This window comes from Physeter macrocephalus, chromosome 4 (assembly GCF_002837175.3).
Source record: "Physeter macrocephalus isolate SW-GA chromosome 4, ASM283717v5, whole genome shotgun sequence".
Lineage (NCBI taxonomy): Eukaryota > Metazoa > Chordata > Mammalia > Artiodactyla > Physeteridae > Physeter > Physeter macrocephalus.
Genome location: NC_041217.1, coordinates 131545414 through 131561938, shown reverse-complemented (window position 1 = coordinate 131561938; position 16525 = coordinate 131545414). Strand labels below are relative to the sequence as shown.

Below are 16525 nucleotides of genomic sequence, written 5' to 3'. Positions count from 1 at the left end.
TGAGCCTTCCTACCACCGAGGGATGAAATGGTCATGAAATGGCTCCCAAAGCATGGTCGAATTTATGACCATGAGGGGGCCCTATCAACTACAAATTGACACTTGCCATCTACCTCTACAAGGATTCAATCATGTGCTGCTGCAGCTGCTGATTTTCAACACCTCCCTGAAAGGAGTTCAAGGTGGAGAGCTAACATGAGGCACTCTGTGCTCTGAGAAGGAACTGGCAGAACAGGTCTTCAGATAGTCAGATATTTTCAGGAACTGATTTTATGAGCCCAATTCTTGCATCTCCTCATATTTGGAAAAGAACTAAAATCCTTCATGGTGACGTCTGCTCCTCATGACTAGCAGAAATACTCCAATAAAGATGTATTAAAAAATAAAAAAATAGGGCTTCCCTGGTGGCTCAGTGGTTGAGAGTCCGCCTGCCGATGCAGGGGACACGGGTTCGTGAAGATCCCACATGCCGCGGCGCGGCCCGGCCCGTGAGCCATGGCCGCTGAGCCTGCGTGTCCGGAGCCTGTGCTCCGCAACGGGAGAGGCCACAACAGTGAGAGGCCCACATACCGCAAAAAAAAAAAAAAAAAAAATGTGCTTGATTGCATGAACTCCCCCTTCACCAAAATCACATATACTGACCTTCCTCCCTACCTCTTTGAGCAGTGTCTCAGAGCTATCTGAAATGCCGTCTCCTGGGCTGCAGCCCTCATTTTGCCCCAAATAAAACTTAACCCGCAATTCTCACATTATGCATTTTTTTTAAGTTGACCACTTCTTCCATTTGGTGTGGGTTTTAGCATCTGTAAAACAGCTCAGGAAATGTGCATCAAATACTGTTATCTAGGTACTTCAGAGAGGAACTAAAGCAGAGGACAAGTTGGGAGGGTTCTGTTCTGGAAGGCCACATGGAGTTCAGCATGGTTACAGAGCCACAGAGAGAGAAAGAAGTGGACAAATCCAAGGGCTTGGGAATGATTAAATGTGGGGATTGAATGAAGGCGAGAAATCAAGGTTGACGCCTGGGGTGATGTCTGAATAACAGGGCAGTTAGTGGTGCCTTTATTGCCTTGAGAGCCTGGAGTCATGGCAGTGGGGTGGGCGTCGGACACGCTCAGCCGGAGGTGCCCAAGAATTGGAGCTGGAGATGGAGCTCAGGAGGTTACTGGAGTGGAAGTCAGCAGTGGCTTCAGGCCTGCATGAGATGTTCGGAGAGGCAGCGAAAGGGTGCAGATTGAAAAGGGATTGGGCCTAGGAATTTGCAAACTCTGCAAGGGGAGGGAGGAGCCAGCAAAAGATTGGGTCAGTCCTCCAGCCTCCTTCCTCACTTTGCTCAGGGCTGCATCTCAGGCTGGAGGCCCTCTCCAGGTAAGGCTGGCAGAAGCGTGGGTCACGAGGTGGGCGCTGTCCTGGGGCCCCCTAGCTTTACAAACTGCTCTGTCCCTCACTGGCCCGTGAGAAAGGCACCTTCCTAGGCATCCCTTACCCTGAAACTGGGGATATTAAAATAGTAGTGCCATGAGAAGAAAATGAAGACCAGGAGGAAATGAGGAAGGACTTAGGTACTAACTTTAAAAACAGAGTCGGGAGGTGAAATTGACAGTGTCTTTTGGAAGCAATGGTATAAGTGAGAGCTTTAGAGCTTAGGGGACCTCCTCCTCCATTACCTAGAGATGAGGTCTTGAACTTTATCTCCAAAGTATTTCTTCAGAGTATTTCTGACGGGGGTAGATTTGGAAGTAGTAACTTCTTCTGCATTTCCTTCATTGTTAGAACAGTTGATTGGACTCCTTTTTTAAACAACAAAAGGAATAACATGTTTACTGTTATAATCATATAAATTTAAGCAAACACATAGCTAGAAAAGTATCTTTTTGTGTGTGTGTATGCGTGCAAAATGAGATACTTTTCTACATACTAAACCTTAAATTTTGAATTCTGTATCATGGGCTTTGCTTGAATTCTAGACCCTGAACGCAGCTGCACAGGAGACCAAGTCCTGCTCTGCAGAGAACTCATCCTCCTCCCAGGACAAGGACCCTCAGTGGGTGAGCCCTGGTAAAAAAGAAAATTCAACCAATTTGAAGGTCGGATTGGACAGCATCCCATCTAGCAACTAGAAGGGTGCTCCCAGCGATTACACAAAATGGAAGGTTTTTAAATAAGAAGAAGGGTGGGACAAGGGAGCCATTAGGGAAAGAAAAGATTATTTTTAGGCCGGACTGTCTTTTGAGGAGAAGAGAATGTCAGTTTTATCATGCAGACTGCTTCTTCCTCTGGGGGTCAGGCTATGGAGAGTTCCTACATGACACATGACCTCCTTGGTGCCAGTTAGAAAATTCCCAACTTGTTGGCTAAGATTACATTTCTGGGGAAGGTGGAAACTGCAAGTAAGTCAAGTATTAAGCCTAGGTTTGGTGTTCTGGGCTTTAGCATAAGTGATGTCATTTGGGGCCTGTGGTTTTTCTTTAGCAGCAGCTAAGACTTGGTAGTTGAGTGGCTTGGTAACTGGAGAAGTGGAGAGGGGTGTGGGAACACACATATTTTACAGTGAAATCAGGGGAATTGACCTTCTGAACACATGAGGAATGATTCTAGGGTGGGGACCCTTAACCTGGAGCTTTGGTAGTCTGATATTATTAGCAGAATCCATGACTTTGTCACCGCTTGAAATCACAGGTATTTTCATTTCATATTACAGTTTTGCAGGTATCATGAAACAAAGTTTTACACTCTAAGTCAAAATTCAAATATAGTTTAGATCTGCCACTCAATCTTGTTAAATAATAGATTAAGAAGCTCACATATTCTATATCTCAAATTATTGTTTTGATAACTGTATCATGCTAAATTCCATTCAGATAGGAAAGAAAACAAATGTGGTCTCTTTCCTGCCCAAGATCCTAGACACCCTGAAATTCTATCCACTCCGGGTTCAGAATCCCTAAATTAAGGTGGAAAGAAAGGTTTAAACACCCAGGCTGGACCAAACTTGGCAAGTTTCAGGTCAGGCATCAGGATCATCAAAAGGGGCTTAGCATTTAAGAAGACTCCAGAGTGTCGACCTAAAATAAAGGCACAACGTGAGAGTTGCGAGTTAAGTTTTATTTGTGGCAAAATGAGGACTGCAGCCCAGAAGACAGCATTTCAGAGAGCTCTGAGACACTGCTCCAAAGAGGTAGGGGGAAGGTCAGTATATACGTGATTTTGGTGAAGGGGGAGTTCATGCAGTCAAGCACATATTTTTTTGCAGAAAGTTTCTGCTAGTCATGAGGAGCAGACATCACCATGAAGGATTTTTGTGCTTTTCTAGATATGAGGAGATGAAAGACTTGGGCTTATAAAATGAGCTCCTGAAAATACATAACTGTCTGAAGATCTGTTCTGCCAGTTTTTCCCAGAGCACAGAGTGCCTCATTTCAGCTCTCCACCTTGAACTCCTTTCAGGGGGCATGTTGAAAGTCAGCAGCTCCAGCAGCATATGATTTAATCCTTGTAGAGGTAGATGGCAAGTGCCAACTTGTACTTGACAAGAGGCTTTTAATCAGTGCGGTGATGAGCGCGGCTTTATGTTCTAAGAACTTGCTCTAACAAAATACAGGAGGAGGGCGAAATTTGGAGACAGGAATCAGGAAGGGTGAGAAACGCTGAGCAATTCACACACCCAAGGCATTGCAGGTGGGGAGGGTTGGCGGGTGGTAAATGTTTTGGTGTGACTTTTAATTGTGTGATTCTTACTCAACTTGTACAACTTTAGGCTATGTTAAGTAGTTCGAAATGGAGTCGCAGTGGCCTATGGGTGCCTCCATGATGATTGTTCTTAAACAGTCGATGTTAGACTGTGAGTGTTTAAGTGTGGCATTTTAGGAGTGTTAATGTGGGTCCGGAATTTGTTTGGTAAGTTCCAAGGAGAGACATCACTGGAACAGGAGCAACTGATGTAGTTAAGACCCCCTCAGCCCCACCCAGGGCTTAACTGGTACTCCCTATTGGCTGCTCCTTACAAAGGAGGCCACATTGGGCTTCCCTTGTGGCGCAGTGGTTAAGAATCCGCCTGCCAATGCAGGAAACACGGTTTGAGCCCTGGTCCGGGTAGATCCCACATGCCGCGGAGCAACTAAGCCCGTGCACCACAACTACTGAGTCTGCGCTCTAGAGCCCGTGAGCCACAACTACTGAAGCCTGTGTGCCTAGAGCCCGTGCTCCGTGTCGAGAAGCCACCGCAATGAGAAGCCCGCGCACCGCATCGAACAGTAGCCCTTACTCGCCGCAACTAGAGAAAGCCCGCGCACAGCAATAAAGACCCAACGCAGACATAAATAAATTAATTGATTAGTTAAAAAAAAAAAAGACCACTGGGCTGAGCAGCTGGAAGGCTTCTGTCTGGCGACCGAGTCTATGCGGCTGGAAGCTCTGTGACTTCCTGCTCACCCTAGTCTTAAGACCCGTTGTTCGGGGGCGCCACTCATGAGTGCTGCCTCCTTCCGGATCCCCCTTCTCTCTCTCTTTTTTTTTTCTGCTGTACGCGGGCCTCTCACTGTTGTGGCCTCTCCCGTTGCGGAGTGCGCAGGCTCAGCGGCCATGGCTCACGGGCCCAGTCGCTCCGCGGCATGTGGGATCTTCCCGGACCGGGGCACGAACCCGTGTCCCCTGCATCGGCAGGCGGACTCTCAACCACTGTGCCACCAGGGAAGCCCCCCCCCCCTTACTTGTGTGACTAACTTATGGTGCGTGTGTGATTGTGTGCAATAAATGTGATCTCGGGTGGCCTCAACCTGCAGCAGCTTGAAGAGGGTTTCAGTCCCCCGCCAGAGATTGAGGTCAGGTCTCAGCGGTGAGAGCACCGAACCCGAGCCACTAGACCAGTGGTCAGTGACAAAGCCCTGGCCCTTTTGGCTTTGCAGAAAAAGAATTTCCACAAAGACGGAAAGTAGTGAAACAAGTAAAGTATTTATTAGGAGGAAAAAGAGTACAGTACCTGTGGAAAGACACACGGGCGGACTCAGAGACAGAGAGAGAGTCGCCCCCTTGTGGCAGTTTAAATCACTTATATGGGAGATTTCTTCCAGGTTTCCTTTGGCTAATCCTTTTGATTTGCCTTGTTCAAAGTCCCTATTTGGTATATCTCAGGATCCTCCCATGTATGCGTGCACATCTCTTAGCCAAGACAGATTTCACCAAAGAGGCCTATGGGGAGACTTGGCATCACTTACTATAGGGTTGTGCCCCCTCCCTTTTGACCTCCAGGGAGCCTTTCTGCACATGTGTAGCCAGGGAGGTCTCCTGACTTCGAGAATGAGAAATATGTGGTCTCTTATCTTCTCTCTGGGCAGCGCCCTGCCTCCTCTCTCAATTGTCGTGTTATTCTCCTCTTGGAGTATCGGTCCACAGGGAACGAATCTCCAACCGTTTGCCCTGGGGGCCCATCTGTCTCCTGCCTCAAATGGAGCAAATCATAAATTGAATTTGGCTGTGTTTCGTAGTCTCCAATTCCGGGACTCACCTGGCCTTCCTGCAAGGCTGGGCCACTATAAACCAATTTCCCCTTAATCAGGGGTGGAAAACAGCTTGCTTTGATTTTCTTGGCTTGTGACTGCCATCATTTCATATGTTTATTATCTACTTGCATTTCCTCTATGCTGAATTACCTTTTCAGAATAGGCACGCTGTTCTTAGTGTGATTTTTTTTTTTTCTGAATTTGCTGGCGGTTTTGTGGACTCCCTTTTCTCAAGAGAAAGAACAGTTCATATTCCCACCCCGCTCTCTGTGACCACCCAACATCTGACATTACTGTATACTTTTCACATTTTTTTTTTTTTTTTTTTTGGTATGCGGGCCTCTCACTGTTGTGGGGATCTTCCCGGACGGGGCACGAACCCGTGTCCCCTGCATCGGCAGGCGGATTCTCAACCACTGCGCCACCAGGGAAGCCCTACTTTTCACATTTTAATTACCCAAAAGGTCTAACAGTTCCTGCTGCCCCTCTCAAGGTGGAGAGGGGAGATATTTGGCCCAGGACTAGCCATCATCAGCTTTCTCCAGCACTGGAACCAGCTTTGCTAGCATTCCCTTGACTGCTAAAACTGAGCATGTTTTTATCTGTTTACTGTCCATTCTCATTTCTGTGGTTTTTTTGTCTATTTACAAAAACAGGACTGTACTATCTGCATTTTCTGCAGCTTGTTCTTCCTCTGATATATCCAGGACATCCCTAACCAGTGCATTGTGTCTCTGATATAGTCACTAATAGTCACCTACCTCTGACTCCTCAGTGGGCATAGGGCTTCTTTGGCTCAATCCTTCTCTTATTAAAGGGCATTGTTTTCTGAGTTTTTGTCACAAAAAGCTCAGTGCTAAACCTTTTTTTGTGTACTGTTAAGTCTAGGTGGTTTTACTCCTGGTGTAGATTCTCGAGGTGAGAGAATACAATACATCTACTGACACTGGGTTGTGGTGAAGGAAAGAACAGCATTTATTTGCAGGGCACCAAGCAAGGAGAATAGGTAGCCAGTGCTCAAAGGATCTGAATTCCTTGCTTGGCACCCTGCAAATAAACACTGTACTTTTCCTTCACCGCAGCCTGGTGTCAATAGATTGACTTTGTTGCAAGCGAACCTGAGTTCAATTATGTAACAATTTTGGTGACCATGAAGGGACCACCATCCCAAATAGGTGTCTTGACTGTGGCACATTTGTCCCTGACAGGAGGTGGCTCTAAGATTCTGTCCAACAGCTTTCTGAGCACCTTTGTCTCAGGGACAGCCCTTAGCATCTGCCACCACCTGGGTGTTGACGGTCCTCAGTGCTTTCATGGTGAAGGAAACAAGGCACTTGCTTGAGATGTTTCTGCTAAATAGCAGAGCTCATGTGTGATGGAACCAGGGTAATTTTTCTTTAGGCACTTGGCTCTGTCTGTGGCAGGGCATTGATTTTGAGGATTTTCTGTATTGGACTAAGGAATCTGTAACCTTGAGAGCTGCCTTGTGTTTGTTTGCTTGCTGGCCTCCTTGATATTTGACAGCACAAGCTGTGAACAACTAAAGATGGGTAATCAGAGCTCTGTTCCATCTTGTAGCCTGTTAGAGTATATTCAGCAGAACTGGGAAATTTTTAGTTATGCACCTCTGAAGAGGAAAAAAAATGGTGTTCTATAGTAACATTCCTTGGCCTCAGTACTCTTTAGGATCTGGAGAACACTGGCCCCCAAAGTCTCTCTAAATTATAACACTACCTTTCAACTAGAACTATACTGTGAAAGGGGAGTATAGTATATAATGTGAAAATGGGATGATGTTTCTTATGAAGAGCCTTTTCTACTATTGTATCAAAGTGAGCCTATTCAGAGAAAAATGTATCATGCATAGAATTATTATACACAAAGGAATTTCTTCCAGTAAGGTGATATTAAAAGCTTTACCAGATTCTCAGAAATCAAGAGACAAGGAATTAATTCAACAAATAAATGCTCCTAGAGTTCTGCCACAACTGCCCCTGTATGGTGGGCAGAATGTGGAAGCAATCGCCAGGGTCCTATATTCCACAGTAGCCAACTCACCCCCACCTGCTCTGGCAGGAGCTGAGGAAAACAGACTGGTGTCCTTCTTGTACCTGACAGGGCACCAATTTTGGCCAGGGAACTACTATTGTTCAGGCAGAGCATTTCCCACTGAGGCAGATTCCTATTGGAGGAATAAATGCCCAAGATCAGCCAGCAGGATTCATGTGGATACACTCTCCCTTTTCAACCTCAGACTTGTTTAATTGGAAAAATAATATACTAACCTATTGGGAAGACACTACCAGGATGGAAAATTTATTCTTCTCCATCTTTGCCACCCACAGCCCAAATTGGGCTGATGTTCAGAGTTTGCTAACTCCCCTGTTGGCTGAGGAAGAGAGGAGGATGGTGACAGAAAAGGCTAGAGAAGAGGCAGATAGAATGCATGCTTCTGCCCCTAACAAACCCATCCAAGCACCAGCAGCAAATGCAATTCCCACCACAGATCCAGGAAGGGATTGAGAATGACCTAGGAGATAAAGCTCGAATTGAGCATGGCAGGGAGTGCAACTTAGCAGGGCTCTAAAACGGAGAGCCAACACAGGAGGTTTCATAAGGTGCAAGGAGTGTGCCAACTGCCACAGGAGAACCCCTGAGTCTTTGGAGAGAATGTATAGGGCATGTTGCCAATATATAGATGTGGATCCAGATAATCCAGAGAATTTCAAGTTAGTTAATCAGACCTTACAGCTCAGACTGACCCAGCTGCAGAACATAGAAGGGCTTTTTGGCCTGCTCATATCTCATTTGGTAGAAATTGCTTTCAGTTTTTCACAGTCGGGAGGATATACAGACCAAAAAGAGACCTGTTAAATGAAGCAGCAGATGGCCCTTTTGGCAGTTGCACTCATGGGAGAAAGGGAGAACAAGACATCTGAGCAGCGGATAAGATCACAGGGAACCAAGAAAGTGAAGGGTGGCCCCCAGAAGGGAGACCCCAAAAAGGGACATGTTAAAGTGGGTCCCCAGCAGTGCCTATTGTAAGCCAAGAAGGAAATTTTCCCCAGCTCAAAAAAGAAACTGGAGGAGGAGGAAAAAGCATTGTTCATGATGTGGATAACTGAAAGTGACAGAGTGAGGAAGGCCTGGCAGGGAGTCTGCTTGGGGAAACAGGCTCCATCTCACTTCCCAAGAGGAGCCCTGGGTAACCCATTCGTGGGAAATTAACAAATTGACTTTCTGATTGATACTGGAGCCACTTGCTCTGCTTTGGACACTCGATTAACTAGGTAACCCAAAAGAGCACAATGGTGAGAGGAGTCTCCAGGAAGCCTCTCCAAAAACTGCTTGTGCAACCTCTAGACTGTCAGATTGAGGCTACTAACTTAAAACACAGCTTTTTGTACATGCCAGAGTGCCCAGTCCCATTGCTGGGGTGAGATTTATTAAGTAAATTCAATACTAAATTGACTTTCACACCTGGACAACTGGATATAGAGGTACCACCGGAACTAGCCGGTGCCTTGCAGGCAGCCCTCTTCTGTCAAAGTATGGAGGAGTCACCACCAGCATTCATTCCTGAAGACATCTTGCAGCAGGGAAGCCTGGGACCATGGGCTACTGTAGGCCAGGGAGAGCCATTAGGGCTGTAGAGTAAAGGTGAAACTGAAGCCAGACACTCAGGCTCTGAGCTTAAGGCAATACCCCTTAAAGGAGCAAGCAAAACAGTGATCCAGGCTTTTATAATTGCCTGTTTTAAATGCAAGCTTATTTGCCCCCCTGTCACCATACAATGCTCCCATCCTGCCTTTAAGGACCTACAAGCCATAAATCAGATAGTGGAAGATATTCATTCACCCTGTTGTCCCAAATCCCTATATTCTGCTCATTGACTTACCCGGAGACATTTGTTGGTTCACTGTGCTAGGCTTAACAGATGTCTCTTTCTGTCCCTGGGAGTCCTAAATCCCAAGAGTCATTTGCCTTTGAATGGGAAAATCTAGAAAACAAAAGCAAACAACAATACTACTGGGCAGTATTGAAAGGACTTTAAACCCCACCCCACATTGTTCACGAAAGTGCTAGCTAAAAGCATAATGGAGCTCCAGCTACAGGAGGGAGCTCTGCTCACATATGTGGATACCTTCACAACTAGCAAGATGAAGAACTCTGGTAAAAACACTGGGACTACTTTGAACTCTCTGGCCAAAGGACGCTATAAGGTCTCTGGGAAACAAGCCCAAATTTCCCAACCATCTGTGAAATATCTAGGATTCAAACTGACAAAAGGCCAGAGGAATTTGCTCCAGGACTGCCGGCAGACAGTAGCCTGGGTGAAGGTGCCCACCACCCAAAGACAGTTGCGTGGGTTCCTGGAATGGCAGGATTCTGCTGCATTTGGATCCCCAACTTAAGCTAATAGGTAAGCCACTGCATGAGGCCCTAAAAGGGGCTGACAATAAGCCCTTAGTGGGGACGGGACAATGTCAAAGACCTTCCAAACAGTGAAGGAAAATCTACTGACTGCCCCTGTTCTGGGTTTGCCAGATTTGAAAAAGCCATTTGATCTTTTTAAACATGAAAAACAAGTAGTGAGACTGGAGGCATTGACCCAGAATCTGAGAAACACAAAACGCCCAGTATCCTATTTCTCAAAGACTTTGGACATTATAATCCAGGGATGGTCAACATATTTGAGTGTCATAGCTGCTACTCGAGATTTGTTGCAAGAAGCAGAGGATTTCACTCTAGAACAGCCAAGCAGGGTGCATATGTCCCACTATGTGCCGCCACTGTTGGAACAAAAGGATGGATATTGGCTCACTTCAGGCCACTGGGAGGATATCAGGCCATTTTACTTGATAATCCTAATGTGATTCAAAAGACTGTGTCTTCCTTGAACTCAGCCACTCTGCTCTCCACCCTTTTGGGTGGCCCATGCTTGCAGGCTCATGTATGATTTATGCAGGTCATTGAGCAGCTGCTCAGACTTAATTAATGTTTCCTTGGGAGATCCAGACTTGGAGGTGTTCACAGATGGAAGTAGCTTCATGGACCACCAACACTAAAAAACCAGATACTCAGAGGTAACCCTACAGGAGATCCTAGCACCAGAAGTTTTGTCATCAGGTACCTTGGCCCAAAAGGCTAAAATTATTGCCCTTACTTGACCTTTACATCTCAGTGAAGGTATGAAAGTTAACATCTATACTGACTCAAAATATGCCTTTTCAGTTGTGAATGCACATGGGGCAATTTGGAAAGAGAGATTGCTCACTTCTGAAAGAAAAGAAATCAAACATGCCCTTAAGAAGTTTTGAAACTGCTAGACACAGTGCTCAAGCCAAAGGAGGTGGCAGTGGTGCATTGCCTAGGATAGCCAGGAGCAAAACACCTTCGGTTATAGCTCTGTTCCTAAGTATACACCTCACCCAGTTTAGCCCGACATACTCACCTGAGAACTTTGAAAGTTCACAGAATTGGGATTTGATTTTACCCATCTAGGATCAAATGGTAAATGATCAAAGAGTGTTTTCAATTCCTGAATATCTAATGGAGGAAATATTTGGATCAATATGCCTGAGCACTGATTATGGGTATCCAGTGGATTCAGGAGTACATTTAAAGACCAAATGTGCAAAGGAAAATTCAAATAATATTACGAAAATGTAAGATTTGTGCTAAAAGTAATTCCAGCACTGGCACTCCCCTACCCTACATGGAGTCTAAGTTAGAGGGGAGGGCCTGAGAGAAGTTTGGCAAGTAGACTTTACAGTCATGCCCAAAGTTAAAGGAAATTTTCACTATGTACTAGTGATGACGGACACCTTTATAGGCTGGCTACAAGCATTCCTTTGCTAGAGTGTAAAAACTTCAGAGGGAGTAAAGGTCTTGCTCCAGGAGATAATTCCTAGATTTGGGCTACCCAGCTCAATTCAGAGTGAGAATGGAGGCACCTTTATTGATAATGTGATTCAGGAGGTATCTCAGATATGTGGAATAAAATGGAATTTGCATGCATCTTGGAGGCCTTGATCAACAAGAACCACACCTTAAAAAGGATGATAGCTAAAATCTGTCAAGAAACTAATTTAACCTGGGAGAGAGTGTTACTGGTTGAACTGCTTAGAATTAGAATGGGTCCTAGAAGTAGACTCCAAGTGAGTCTTTATGAAATATTTTATGGGAGACCCTTCCTCTATTCTGAGCAGTTTGGTGGCCAGATATATGACCAAAAGGTAAAAGAAGTGGACACTGTAAGATATGTGCAAACACTGGCATTAGTTTTAAATGCTATTCTTAAATTTGCTACTAAAAAAAATGATGATTCCCACAGATGTCCCCTTCCAGTGTTTTATTTTTATTTATTTATTTATTTATTCATTCATTCATTCATTTATTTTTCTGGCCAGGAATATCATCCATTTATTCATTCTACAAGTGGGATACATAAGCAAAACAAGTAAATATAAATCCTTGCATTCTTGGAATTTATATTGGTGGAATGGATGGAAGACAGGCAATAAATAATAAAGAGAGCAAATAAGTAAAATATATGACATACTACATGGTGATAAGTGCTACAGAAAAAAAACAGCAGAGTCAGCATATTGGGAAGCAGGAAGTGGTTTGTAGTTTTAAATAGGGTAGTTGGGTGAGCTTTATTCAGACAGCAATATTTAAGGAAAGGTTTGAAGCAGGTGCACGTACAACCAGGTGGGTGTCTGAGGGAAGAGCATGGATAACAGCAGCTGCCTCTAGTGGATCAGGTGGCCAATGCCAAGGTCCTCAAGCAGGAGGTGCCTGTTGAACAGGAGGAAGATCAAGGAATCCAGAGTGAACAAGGGAAGACTAATAGGGGACAATGCCAGAAAGACAGAAGTGCTTCCAGTGTTTTAGACCTGGAGACTGGGTGCTCTTCATAACGTGAAAGGATGTACACCCAAAGAACCAACTCCAGCCATGGTGGGTGGGACCTTACCAGGTTCTGCTAGTAACTTGCTCATCTGTTAAATCAACAGGAGTCAAGCTGTGGATCCACTGCACATGGTTGAAGCTGGCTTCTGACCCAACTACAAGTCCACAGTCCTCGGCAGTTACAGAAAAGACAACCACAACGCTGAATGAAAGCCAGTGCTCCTTCCTACAAGTCTGGACTGGGGCTTCAGTTAAAATTAAAGAAAGTATCTTAGATAAGTAGTGAATGAATTGTGGCCATTCATAATAACATTTGTAATTGGCTGGAGCATTTTTCTGATTTATTATTTGCTTATATCCCTGTGCTTGTTTCTTGATTCATCTAATCATTTTACCTGTGATTATATTGCAGTCAATCAAACCGGTAATTTGTTGTGATATTACATAACGCTTGCTCTATTTTGATTTAACCTGTGTGATAATAGGGTTAATACCAAAGTTTAGGGTCACTGCTATTTTCCCAGACAAGCTGTTGGCCCGAACTGTAATGATGGCTCTTGCTTTTCTTTACTGTCTCATCCCACTGGTGTCTGCTGCTTCCTGGGAAGAAAATACTCTCATTAGGTTGTCTCAGAGTATAGCCAGAGGTAAGAATTTAAGTAATTGTTGGATATGTCATTTGAAATCTGAAACCATCCACAAAAACTATATCCCACATGTGATCCCTGTAACTGAGTTTTATACTGTGCCAGACCCCATAACCTACTATAATCTTCCTCCTTCAGGCCTCACATTCCAAGTTCATCTAATTCAGGAAATTCAGAATATCCCAACACCTTGCTTCAACCTGTCTGAAGTAATTTCCATTGGAGGAAAAGTTACTACTGGTCCCCCGCGGTCCCTCAAATTTCTCCTGAAAAAATGTGATGCCCAAAATCCCCTGAATTGTACACTTGACAAATGTGTAAGGGCTAAAAATGACACAAATTTATGCCAGAAAGCCAGACAAGTTGGATATCATGTAAACGGACTATGGAAGGCTTGCAGTGGCTCTGACCCCTGGCTTGATAACATAATCTCTGCACTCCCCAAAAATGAAAGAATTGATGACACTACCATGGGAGGTATAACTTGCTCTCCTCCAGGATATATCTTTGTCTGTGGCACAGGGACTGACTCACCAACACAAGGATGGGCATTTCACTGCTTAGACAGCTGGGAAATTGAAGGGTCATGCCTACTGGGATATTTTAGGATCCCTTTCTCCTTGCACAGCCTGGAGAGCATCACTTCCCTCTCTAAATCAAACACACATCTTAAAAGAGAGATATTGGAAGGGTATGATGACAATATAGGACAAAGTATTTTTGGCAGCCCCATACCATCTGCCAGACTTTATGTCAATAGAGATATGATTCATAACCTATCTGCCACAATTGGGCAAATTGCTGAGGACATAGCTAAAAGTATTGCAGCCCAACAAGCATCTTTGAACTCATTGGCTCGCGTGGTCCTGGATAATAGAATAGCCCTTGACTTCTTATTGGCAAAACAAGGAGGAGTATGTGCAGTGGCTCATACCACATGCTGTACATACATCAATACCTCTGGAGAAGTTGAAACCCGAGCCAACAGAATAATTCAAAAGGCTACCTGGTTACAGGATGTACATAAAGAAGACATGCATCAGGACTTATTTTCCTGGGTACTATCTGGAATAGGGGGACTCTTTTGAGTATTGTTGCAAGGCTCCATTTGATCATCATCCTCTTTTTAATGTGTTTATTAATTTTCAAATATTTGTCCAGATGCTATGACAAAGTGGTCAAAGAGAGAGATAATGTGTTCATAATGCAAAATACTGATGCTAGGCCTGGGACTTGAGAATTCTTTTTTTTTTGTGGTACGCGGGCCTCTCACTGCTGTGGCTTCTCCCGTTGCAGAGCACAGGCTCAGCGGCCATGGCTCACGGGCCCCCAGCCACTCCGCAGCATGTGGGATCTTCCCAGACCGGGGCACGAACCCGTGTCCCCTGCGTCGGCAGGCGGATTCTCAACCACTGTGCCACCAGGGAAGCCCTGAGAAGTCTTTGAAAAGAAGGTCCAAGACTTTCTCTCCTCTAATCCTGAAGAATTGACATCGCCCCTGTTCAGCAGGAAGTAGCCAGAGCGGTCGTCGCCCCAGTCCCCTCAGGATTGAGGAGTATCGAAGAGAAGAGGGAACTGAAATGGAGTAGGAACCTGCAGGGCCTTCCTGGGTATAATCCCCTCTTGTCCCCACTTCTTGTTTGTAGAAAGAGCTTGAGTTTTTGAGGCCTTATGAGAGTTATAAAGAGCAGACTCAAGCAGTTAATGATTACAGAAGTGAGGAAATGCAGAAACAAAGGAAAAGCAATCAAGCAAGAAAAGCTCAGCCATAACACAGGATCACGGGATATAGATAAGGGATATAGGGATATAGATAACAATCTGATGCAACATATCTCTGAGTTGTTTTACAGAAACCAAGACCCCATGATGAAACCTGATGACCACAGCTAAGGAGACCTAGACAAACTGGAGCCAGAAGAGTGATGATCAAGATGCCAGATATCACTTTGTTGCTTAACACCCAACCAATCAGAAGAATCCATGAGCTAATCACATGCTTAAGACCCTTATCCTTAATTTTAGTCTTTAAAAACACTTGCCTGAAAGCAATCAGGGAGTTCAGGTCCTTTAAGCATTAGCTACCCATTCTTCTTGCTTGGCACCCTGCAAATAAATGCTGTTCTTTCCTTCATCGCAACCCTGTGTCAGGAGATTGACTTTGCTGTGCCTCGGGTGAGCAAACCGAAGTTTGGTTCAGTAACAACCTTTGTTTCAATTGGGAGAGCTCAGTGGTTTTTCTTAATGATTTTTCAGTTTTTCTGAATGTTAGGAGCACTTTCAAGCATACAAAAGAGTAAACTCTCATACCCATCACGCAGATTCAAGAACAAGCATCTTCCTCATTTACCTCATCTATTTTTTTTTTTGCTGAAATATTTTAAAGTAATTCCCAGACATCATGCCATTTCACCCTTAAAAACTTCAGTACCTATCTCTTAAAATATAAGGGTGTTTTCTCAAATAATCACAATATTATTATCCCAGTTAATAATGTTAGGGAATATCATATTCCCTAATATTTAATACTCAGTCCATATTCAAAATTTCTTGCTCTTCAACAACTAATTTATTCAATCCAGGATCTAAATAAGGGGCACACAATTCTCTCCATCTGCTAAAGTAGAACAACACCTTATTCCCCAAGGCATTAAAGTATTGGAGCCCTTTTGAAAGTGCTATCCAGTGGACTTTTCCTGTTGCTTCCTCATAGTCACCTGGACAGCTTCAGGTACAACTCCTGTTTTTAAATAGTTTGTTCCATTAAGAGGGATAAAATTAATACTGATCACTTTTTTTATTAGTAGTCATTTTTATGCTTTCTCTTTTGACTTTTTCTCTGACTTAAGATCTTTTGTGTACATTTTTTCTTCACCTCCTGTCACTCATAAATTGAGTTATTTTGTCATAAATGAATGCTAAATTTAAGGCTTTTAAATAACCACTATAGGTTTTTAATGTGGTTAATGTAGTGAATTATGTTTATAAATTATTTGCTTTTAAACTTCTTGCATTTTTTTAATGTGGTAAAGTATACACAACACAAAATTTACCACAACTATTTTTAAGTATACAGTTCAGTGGCAGTAAATATATTCACATTCATGCAACCCTCACCACCACCCATCTCACAAGTTTTCCATCTTTCCAAACTGAAACACTACCCATTAAACACTATCTCCCTATTCCCCTCCTCCCCCAAGCCCCTGGCAATACCATTCTATTTTCTTTCTCTCTGAAGTTGACTATTTTAGGTACCTCATATAAGTGGACTCACACAATACTGGTCCTTTTGTGACTGGCTTATTTCACTAGCATAATGTCTTCAAGGTTCATCCATGTGGAAGCATGTGTCATATTTTCCTTCCTTTTTAAGACTGAATAATACATTGTACATATATACCACATTTTACTTATCCATTCATCCTGTGAAGGACACTTGGGTTGCTTCCACCTTTTGGC

At 44.0% G+C, this 16525-nt stretch overlaps 1 protein-coding gene across 1 annotated transcript; it reads left to right on the top strand.

Moving 5' to 3' along the window:
* Positions 1–1086: 1086 nt before the first annotated feature.
* Positions 1087–14151, top strand: LOC114486063 (uncharacterized). The gene is made up of 4 exons (XM_028488185.1): positions 1087–1176; positions 1968–2048; positions 12433–12680; positions 13002–14151. Exons 1-4 carry the CDS (start codon positions 1087–1089, stop codon positions 14149–14151), a joined length of 1569 nt encoding a protein of 522 aa, XP_028343986.1.
* The last annotated feature ends 2374 nt before the right edge of the window (positions 14152–16525 follow it).

Excerpts from the sequence above, each read along its gene's own strand:
- LOC114486063 (XM_028488185.1), top strand. The coding sequence starts at position 1,087 with ATGGCAGTGGGGTGGGCGTCGGACACGCTCAGCCGGAGGTGCCCAAGA. Across the intron at positions 1,177-1,967 it reads AGGAGGTTACTGGAGTGGAA|ACCCTGAACGCAGCTGCACA; the intron begins GTCAGCAGTGGC and ends CTTGAATTCTAG. Across the intron at positions 2,049-12,432 it reads AGGACAAGGACCCTCAGTGG|GATGTACACCCAAAGAACCA; the intron begins GTGAGCCCTGGT and ends ATAACGTGAAAG.